Genomic DNA, 10,129 nt, shown 5'->3' with positions numbered 1-10,129 from the left:
GTTATTAACATGATATGTTGACATTTATCAGATATAGTTATTAACATATGTTGACATTTATCAGATATAGTTATTAACATGATATGTTGACATTTATCAGACATAGTTATTAACATGATATGTTGACATTTATCAGATATAGTTATTAACATATGTTGACATTTATCAGACATAGTTATTAACATGATATGTTGACATTTATCAGATATAGTTATTAACATGATATGTTGACATTTATCAGACATAGTTATTAACATGATATGTTGACATTTATCAGATATAGTTATTAACATGATATGTTGACATTTATCAGACATAGTTATTAACATGATATGTTGACATTTATCAGATATAGTTATTAACATGATATGTTGACATTTATCAGACATAGTTATTAACATGATATGTTGACATTTATCAGATATAGTTATTAACATGATATGTTGACATTTATCAGATATAGTTATTAACATGATATGTTGACATTTATCAGACATAGTTATTAACATGATATGTTGACATTTATCAGATATAGTTATTAACATATGTTGACATTTATCAGATATAGTTATTAACATGATATGTTGACATTTATCAGACATAGTTATTAACATGATATGTTGACATTTATCAGATATAGTTATTAACATATGTTGACATTTATCAGATATAGTTATTAACATGATATGTTGACATTTATCAGACATAGTTATTAACATGATATGTTGACATTTATCAGATATAGTTATTAACATATGTTGACATTTATCAGATATAGTTATTAACATGATATGTTGACATTTATCAGACATAGTTATTAACATGATATGTTGACATTTATCAGATATAGTTATTAACATGATATGTTGACATTTATCAGATATAGTTATTAACATGATATGTTGACATTTATCAGATATAGTTATTAACATGATATGTTGACATTTATCAGATATAGTTATTAACATGATATGTTGACATTTATCAGATATAGTTATTAACATGATATGTTGACATTTATCAGATATAGTTATTAACATGATATGTTGACATTTATCAGACATAGTTATTAACATGATATGTTGACATTTATCAGATATAGTTATTAACATGATATGTTGACATTTATCAGATATAGTTATTAACATGATATGTTGACATTTATCAGATATAGTTATTAACATGATATGTTGACATTTATCAGATATAGTTATTAACATGATATGTTGACATTTATCAGACATAGTTATTAACATGATATGTTGACATTTATCAGACATAGTTATTAACATGATATGTTGACATTTATCAGATATAGTTATTAACATGATATGTTGACATTTATCAGACATAGTTATTAACATGATATGTTGACATTTATCAGACATAGTTATTAACATGATATGTTGACATTTATCAGATAGTTATTAACATGATATGTTGACATTTATCAGATATAGTTATTAACATGATATGTTGACATTTATCAGATATAGTTATTAACATGATATGTTGACATTTATCAGACATAGTTATTAACATGATATGTTGACATTTATCAGACAGTTATTAACATGATATGTTGACATTTATCAGATATAGTTATTAACATGATATGTTGACATTTATCAGATATAGTTATTAACATGATATGTTGACATTTATCAGACAGTTATTAACATGATATGTTGACATTTATCAGACATAGTTATTAACATGATATGTTGACATTTATCAGACATAGTTATTAACATATGTTGACATTTATCAGACATAGTTATTAACATGATATGTTGACATTTATCAGACAGTTATTAACATGATATGTTGACATTTATCAGACATAGTTATTAACATGATATGTTGACATTTATCAGATATAGTTATTAACATGATATGTTGACATTTATCAGATATAGTTATTAACATGATATGTTGACATTTATCAGATATAGTTATTAACATGATATGTTGACATTTATCAGATATAGTTATTAACATGATATGTTGACATTTATCAGACATAGTTATTAACATGATATGTTGACATTTATCAGACAGTTATTAACATGATATGTTGACATTTATCAGACATAGTTATTAACATGATATGTTGACATTTATCAGATATAGTTATTAACATGATATGTTGACATTTATCAGACATAGTTATTAACATGATATGTTGACATTTATCAGACATAGTTATTAACATGATATGTTGACATTTATCAGACATAGTTATTAACATGATATGTTGACATTTATCAGACATAGTTATTAACATGATATGTTGACATTTATCAGACATAGTTATTAACATGATATGTTGACATTTATCAGACGTAGTTATTAACATGATATGTTGACATTTATCAGACAGTTATTAACATGATATGTTGACATTTATCAGACATAGTTATTAACATGATATGTTGACATTTATCAGACATAGTTATTAACATGATATGTTGACATTTATCAGACATAGTTATTAACATGATATGTTGACATTTATCAGATATAGTTATTAACATGATATGTTAACATTTATCAGACAGTTATTAACATGATATGTTGACATAGTTATTAACATGATATGTTGACATTTATCAGAGCAGATTCTGCTGACATTGCAACTTCTACTGTATGTATGATTCAACAACTCTGTTGAAATACACAGTGGTTGCACAACAACAGTGGTTGCACAACAACAATGGATACACAACAACAATGGAGGACATCTTTCCTTCTGCTTCAGTGCCTCAAACTCCTTTTCATTAGGAGCCACATCGCAGTTAAGGTGGCCCTCAGAGGCCCCCTTGTGACAGTGAATAGATGAATATGAATGTATATATAAATATATGTACAGTACTGTATACAATTGTCCCTGAGGGCCCCTTTTAACAGTAAATATATGAATATAAATGTATATATATATATATATAAATACATGTACAGTACTGTATATAATTGTCCCTGAGGGCCCCTTGTAACAGTGAATATATGAATAGAAATGTATATATATATAAATATATAGTATATATAAATACATGTACAGTACTGTATATAATTGTCCCTGAGGGCCCCTTTTAACAGTAAATATATGAATAGAAATGTGTATATAAATTAGGGCTGGAACAACTAATCGATTAACATCGATTATAAAAATAGTTGGCGATTAATTTAGTCATCGATTCGTTGGATCTATGCTATGCGCATGCGCAGAGGCTACTTTTTTTATTTTTTTTTATTTTTATTTTTTATAAACCTTTATTTATAAACTGCAACATGTACATGTAATTTGACAATTATATCTTTTTTTGTATTCTCTAGAAAAATTTAAATATCTTTAGATTTTAGTGTAAAAAAATGAGTAATTCAGTCACCATAATTTAACCATTAATTTAGTTTTTTGTTTTTTTTCACAGCATAGTACTGTAAACGGAATAGTACAATAAAATCCATGAGTTTTCTTTACTGTAAAATCTATGGCTGTGGTTTTAATAGTGGAAAAAAATAAATGAAAAAACAGTAACAAAGTTGTTTTTACGGTAAAGTCAATCTGTCATTTTTGCAGTGTATGATTTTTTTAAATCATAATCAAGCAGATGTTTGAACTGTTTGTATTTTATTTGAATGTATAAAAATATATTTTGTTGCATTATTAGAGAATATTCAAGTTGAAAAGATATGCAGAACATGTCTTTTTACATTTAGTAAGAAACTAAGAAATATTTCCATGCTTGGGCCTTGAGTTTGAACCCGGTTCTGTTCTGAAAGTGACCATTCTGTGTCCACCAATCAACACACAGAGTCTAGCTCCGCCCCTTTTGGGTACTCCAACCCTGCTTTTAGGGTGCCCACATGACAAAGAAAGTGTCATCACATTCAAAATGAGTTTGTTGAAGTTCAACCAAACATAAATATTCATGTGCTATAAAGCGGTTGCAAATATTAACGAATCCTCTTTTTTTTCTTCCGACCCACAAAGCTCGAAAAAGCCCTCCGAACCATAGGGCCGGGGCCCATCGTTGGGAGGGTCTCCAAAAAATATCCGTTCCTGGGCTGTGGTCCGTATGAGCCGCAGTAGTTGTAATACAATTTTCCACCACTTGTGGCAGTAATGACAATCTCTAACAGAAGAAGTCCAGTCTTTAAGTCATAGAAGTTTGTTAAGTGCAAAAAATATGACTAAAGTGGTAAAGCTATAATTAATTTACTCGTTATTAATTAGGGACCGCAATGTCCCTTTGGGACAGAGGACCCTATTGTTATTGTAACGATTTTTAGGGACCGCAATGTCCCTTCGGGATAGAGGACCCTATTGGTATTGTAACGTTTTATTATTCTTTATTATACCGCCGCCTCTTTGAGTTGTAATTTGACCCCCTTAACATGCTTCAAAACTCACCATATTTGACACACACATCAAGACTGGCGAAAATTGCCATCTAATAAAAAAAAAACTCAAAATTGCGCTCTAGCGCCCCCTAGGAAAAAACACAGACAAAACTGCCTGTAAATTCCAGTAGGAATGTTGTAGAGACATGAAACAAAAACCTCTATGTAGGTCTCACTTGGACCTAGATTTCATACACTGACATCTTTCAGCAAAAATCAACAGGAAGTTGGCAATTCCCCTTTCAAAACAAAAGTTTTGTAAAAACCGTCACTTTTGCCTCTTTGAGCTGTAATCTGACCCCCTTAACATGCTTCAAAACTCACCAAACTGGACACACACATCAGGACTGGCGAAAATTGCGATCTAATAAAAAAGCAAACCCCAAAGCTCAAAATTGCGCTCTAGCGCCCCCCAGGGAAAAAAACAGACAAAACTGCCTGTAACTTCCAGTAGGAATGTCGTAGAGACATGAAACAAAAACCTCTATGTAGGTATCACTTAGACCTAGATTTCATACACTGACATCTTCCAGCAAAAATCAACAGGAAGTTGGCAATTCCCCTTTCAAAACAAAAGTTTTGTAAAAACAGTCACTTTTGCCTCTTTGAGCTATAATTTGACCCCCTTAACATGCTTTAAAACTCACCAAACTGGACACACACATCAGGACTGGCGAAAATTGCGATCTAATAAAAAAGCAAACCCCAAAACTCAAAATTGCGCTCTAGCGCCCCTTAGGAAGAAAACACAGACAAAACTGCCTGTAACTTCCAGTAGGAATGTCGTAGAGACATGAAACAAAAACCTCTATGTAGGTCTCACTTAAACCTACATTTCATAAATTGACAACCCCCAGCAAAAATCTACAGGAAGTTTGCAATTCCCTCTTCAAAACAAAAGTTTTGTAAAAACCGGTCATCTTTTTTCAAAAATTATCTCCTCTCAGCGCGTTTGTCGTGTCGGCTTCAAACTAGCACAGGAGAGAGATTGAACCCTTCTGATTAAACGTTGACCAAAGAGTTTTAATTACTGCTCCGGTTTGGATTTTATGTGTCCTCAAAGTCGTTCCCGTCCATCGCTGCTTGCAGCTTTAATTTATTTAGTTTATTTTAGAAACAGAAGTCAAAGAGACGCCTCTTAAGCGCGAAAAATATGACTAGAGTAGGGAAGTTGCATTTAATAGTATTTTAATTTTATTGACGCTTAAAAAAACATTTATCACAATTTAAGTTAATTTATCTTAGCCCAACATAATTGTATGTACATTTATTTTTCGTCAGTTATGAATGAATCTTTTCTTCTACAGTATATTTGGTTATCATTCCTTTTTTAATCAGCCTGATTCAAGCTTAAGGCAGGGGTGTCCAACCTGCGGTCCGCGAGCCATATGCGGCCCGCCAACGTCTTCAATTTGGCCCGTCATGAGTTAAAAAAGTTATTTGAATTATACTTTGAACGAAAAAAGGCATAGCATTCACTTATACAACCCTATGCAAATAACCTTCCCTAGTCATGGTGCAAAAAAATCAAGTCAACTCGCATGGTCACACCACCTGCTCACTGAAATGTGTGGATATTATATTAAAAATTCCATGCACCATGAAAAAAAATTATAAAAATCGCACCTATTACGACAAATTATTTTTGGCCCAATGTGGCCCCCAAGTCAAAGAGTTTGGACACCCCAAAGGTTAATTAATAATAGTATTTTTTGTGATTCATACATGGCTTCATATCATTTAACAAGGTTGTAACGTGTATATTAACCATTGAATACCATTACAATCCAGTGTTTGTATTTGAAACAAAACATCATGAGTTAAAAAAGTTATTTTAATCATACTTTGAATGAAACAAGGCACCACATTTACTTATATAACCCGGTGCAAATAACCTTCCCTAGTCATGGTGCAAAAACATTTATAAATCTAACCTAAAAAGTCAACTCACATGGTTGGAATTTGGAAGTAAAATTTAAAAAAATGTCCAGGCACCATAAAAAAATTTTTAAAAATCACACCCATTTAAATCCATTATGACAATCTTTTTTTTTTTGCCAAATGCGGCCCTCATGTCAAAGAGTTTGTGTTAAATTAATAATAATATTTTTTGTGATTAATACATGCATGGTTTCATATCATTTAACAAGGTTGTAACGTGTATATTAACTATTGAACACCATTAAAACCCAGTGTTTGTATTTGAGTGGGCCCCGGGTCCTTCTGTAGTGGAAAAGGTTAAGAACTCTGCTCTTAATCTGGTGACAAGACTTCACTTGGAATTTTTAAAAAAAGGCACAAGTCCACTGAAGAGTTAAGAGTTATCAATATTTTTACCCAGCACTGAAAACTAATAATCTGAGGGTCTCATTTCCCCCAGCCACCCCTCAGTTGGGGGTCTGAGATAGGCTCCAGCACCCCCAGCGACCCCAAAAGGGACAAGCGGTAGAAAATGGATGGATAGATGGATGGGTGTTGTTGCCACCACCAAGCCAGAGATGAAATGCTAGAGGCCACTCTGTTAAATGACATTGAAAATAAATTGCAAAATTCTAACACCATTATCATCATTTCATGACCCAATCAAAAACTTTTTACACTTTTATACTGAAATAAATACTTAATACACCTACAAAGTATTAAATAAAAATATAGAAAAAATGACCGGCAGTGGTAAAGTTTAGATCCATGAAGGAAAGAAGAAAGTGAAAGAATGTTTATAACTGAATACATGGAGTTCAAACCCCGGCCGAGTCGTACCAAAGACTATAAAAATGGGAGCCATTACCTCCCTGCTTGATACTCAGCATCAAGGCTTGGAATTGGGGGTTAAATCACCAAAAAATGATTCCCGAGCGTGGCCACCGCTGCTGCTCACTGCTCCCCTCACCTCCCAGGGGGTGATCAAGGGTGATGGGTCAAATGCAGAGAATAATTTCGCCACACCTAGTGTGTGTGTGACTATCATTGGTACTTTATTTACATGTGCATAAACATTTGTTTTTGTATGATTTTTTTAATGAATGAATGAACGTTTTGACAAAACACAATATAGAATGTGAGATATAACAGCAGATTTATTGTTTGTTTTCAAAACGCTTACCAAAAAGTGGGACCCCATTTTTATGACTTGATGGGGTCCCTGAGATTTTCAAGGAAAAAATAGATTTTCAAGGTAAAAGTTGATTTTCAAAGTAAAAGTTGATTTTCATGACAAAAAATGATTTTCAAGGTAAAAGTTGATTTTCAAGACAAAAAATGATTTTCAAAGTAAAAGTTGATTTTCAGGGTGAAAGCTGATTTTCAAGATACGTGTTGATTTTCATGACAAAAAATGATTTTCAAGGTCAAAGTTGATTTTCAAGGTCAAAGTTGATTTTCATGACAAAAAATTATTTTCAAAGTAAAAGTTGATTTTCAGGGTGAAAGTTGATTTTCAAGATACATGTTGATTTTCATGACAAAAGATGGTTTTCAAGGTAAAAGTTGATTTTCAGGGTAAAAGTTGATTTTCAAGGTAAAAGTTGATATTCAAGACAAAAAATTATTTTCAAATTAAAAGTTGATTATCAGGGTAAAAGTTGATTTTCAAGATACATGTTGATTTTCATGACAAAAAATGATTTTCAAGGTAAAAGTTCATTTTCATGACAAAAAATGATTTTCAAGGTAAAAGTTGATTTAAGACAAAAAATTATTTTCAAGGTAAAAGTTGATTTTCAAGACAAAAAATTATTTTCATTACAAAAAATGACTTAAGGAAAAAGTTGATTTTCAAGAAAAAAAGGATTTTCAAGGTAAAGTTGATTTTCAAGACAAAAAATGATTTTCAAGGTAAAAGTTGATTTTCAAGGTAAAAGTCGATTTTCAAGGTAAAAGTTGATTTTCAAGGTAAAAGTTGATTTTCAAGACAAAAAATGATTTTCAAGGTAAAAGTTGATTTTCAAGACAAAAACTGATTTTCAAGGTAAAAGTTGATTTTCAAGGTAAAAGTTGATTTTCAAGACGTCCCACTGGGGTGAGTTTTTCCTTGCCCGTATGTGGGCTCTGTACCGAGGATGTCGTTGTGGCTTGTGCAGCCCTTTGAGACACTTGTGATTTAAGACTATATAAATAAACATTGATTGATTGAAGACAACTGATTTTCAAGGTAAATGTTGATTTTCAAGGTAAATGTTGATTTTCAAGACAAAAGTTGATTTTCAAGACAAAAGTTGATTTTCAAGACAAAAGTTGATTTTCAAGACAAAAGTTGATTTTCAAGGTAAAAGTTGATTTTCAAGGTAAAAAAGTTGATTTTCAAGACAAAAAGGGATTTTCCCAGCGCCAGCAATGTTAATGTTGAACAAGTTAGTACCAAAGTGAGTGGAGTGGAGGCGTGCGTGCTTTGAGGAGTGTGTCGCCCGAAGAAGTTACTCATTTAAAAAGGCGTGGACTGAGGCTCCAAAAATGCCAGCACCTTCGCCAGAAAACGCCCTATTTCACGCTTTTACAAGCCACCTTTGCCAATTCCACGCACGCCGAATCAAAGCCCGTTGAAAGTTCATTCAAAACACATCATTAAGAAAAAGACATGTTTCGGTTTTAATTGAGTAAAAAGGGGGGAGAAGGAAGCGGGTGTATTGTAAAGGGAGTTTGGCGGTGTGGAAGTTAGTGGGAACTTAGTCCACTCACCGATGGAGACGAGTTTGATGCTCTCGTTGTCGAGGAACTCCAGAGCCACGGAGACGTTCTCCAGCTTCATCTGGCGGAAGTTGGGCCTCTGGTGGAAGCGGTGGTGCATCTTCTTGCGGCTCAGGACCTCCAGCAGCGCGATGAGTCTCAGGCCGTCGCCCAGGTCGAGCTGCAGGTCCACGATCCGCTTGTTGACGCACTTCAGGTGCTCGTTGATCCAGCGGGTGAACGTGTTCTGCTGGATCTTCTTCCACGGCGCGTCGTCCGCCAGGTCCTTCTCCGTGGTCGGCATGCTGGCTTCGAGACGTGACGGGGAACCGGGCCGGCGCGCGGTGCTTCCTGCGGGAAAACTCCACTGACTTCGGGCTCGCTTTGGGACGAACTCCAAGGACCGCCCCAGCTCCTGTTGCGTTCACTGTCACTCTCAAAAACTCGGAACTTATAACACTGCGGCTGTTGTCTGGCTCGGGTCGATAGGACGTTAGTGGTTTTCTTGTTGTTTTGTTGGCCGAGCGTCGATAACGTCAGACGAGTTCCTACAAACCGAGGACAAAAAGTGAGTTATGTGACGTTCCCAATACGTTTCGTCAAGCTGCTTTGGCAATTGACGTTCGTCGTGCTCATTTTGTGGTAGACCTTGAAGGCAGCGCCACATTGGATGACGTCGAGTTTTGCAGCCAAAGATCGTCTAATAATTAAGGTGGAGTATTACGAAACGCCTTTCTTCGATCCATAGAAGCTTTTGCACACGTCGCGTCGGGTCAGGTGTACGTTATAAAAACTGCATTGTGACGTCACGCTTTAGTTATACCATTTGAAAGGATCAATTATAAAAATGTATTTAAGAATGAAATAACCGCAATGATGTGAGGAAAGCTAAAAGAAATATGCAAAAAAATAAATAATTAAAGTTGTAATATTTGAAAAGTTTTCAGTTCTTTTCTTGTAATTTATTTATTCTTTTAGATTTGGACTAAGATTGTTGCACTTTTTCTTGCAAAATTCAAATGTTATTCAAAATCTGAAGTAAACATGAAGTAACATTTATGAC

General features: G+C 33.4%; 1 protein-coding gene across 2 annotated transcripts in view; it reads right to left on the bottom strand.

The window, feature by feature from the left end:
* Positions 1-9,663, bottom strand: part of flnbl (filamin B, like) — a 196,431-nt gene extending 186,768 nt beyond the window's left edge. Inside the window, exon 1 of one of the 2 annotated variants that reach the window (XM_062038188.1) lies at positions 9,079-9,663. In XM_062038188.1, coding sequence (XP_061894172.1) covers positions 9,079-9,370 — 292 coding nt within the window. In that variant the 5' untranslated portion in view covers positions 9,371-9,663. The remainder of the gene's footprint in view (positions 1-9,078) is intronic. The other variant, XM_062038189.1, reaches the window with a different exon arrangement.
* Positions 9,664-10,129: the final 466 nt, after the last annotated feature.

Source organism: Entelurus aequoreus, linkage group LG26, assembly GCF_033978785.1.
Source record: "Entelurus aequoreus isolate RoL-2023_Sb linkage group LG26, RoL_Eaeq_v1.1, whole genome shotgun sequence".
NCBI lineage: Eukaryota > Metazoa > Chordata > Actinopteri > Syngnathiformes > Syngnathidae > Entelurus > Entelurus aequoreus.
Note: the sequence above shows the minus strand (reverse complement) of the source record. Positions and strands in the feature narration are given on the sequence as shown.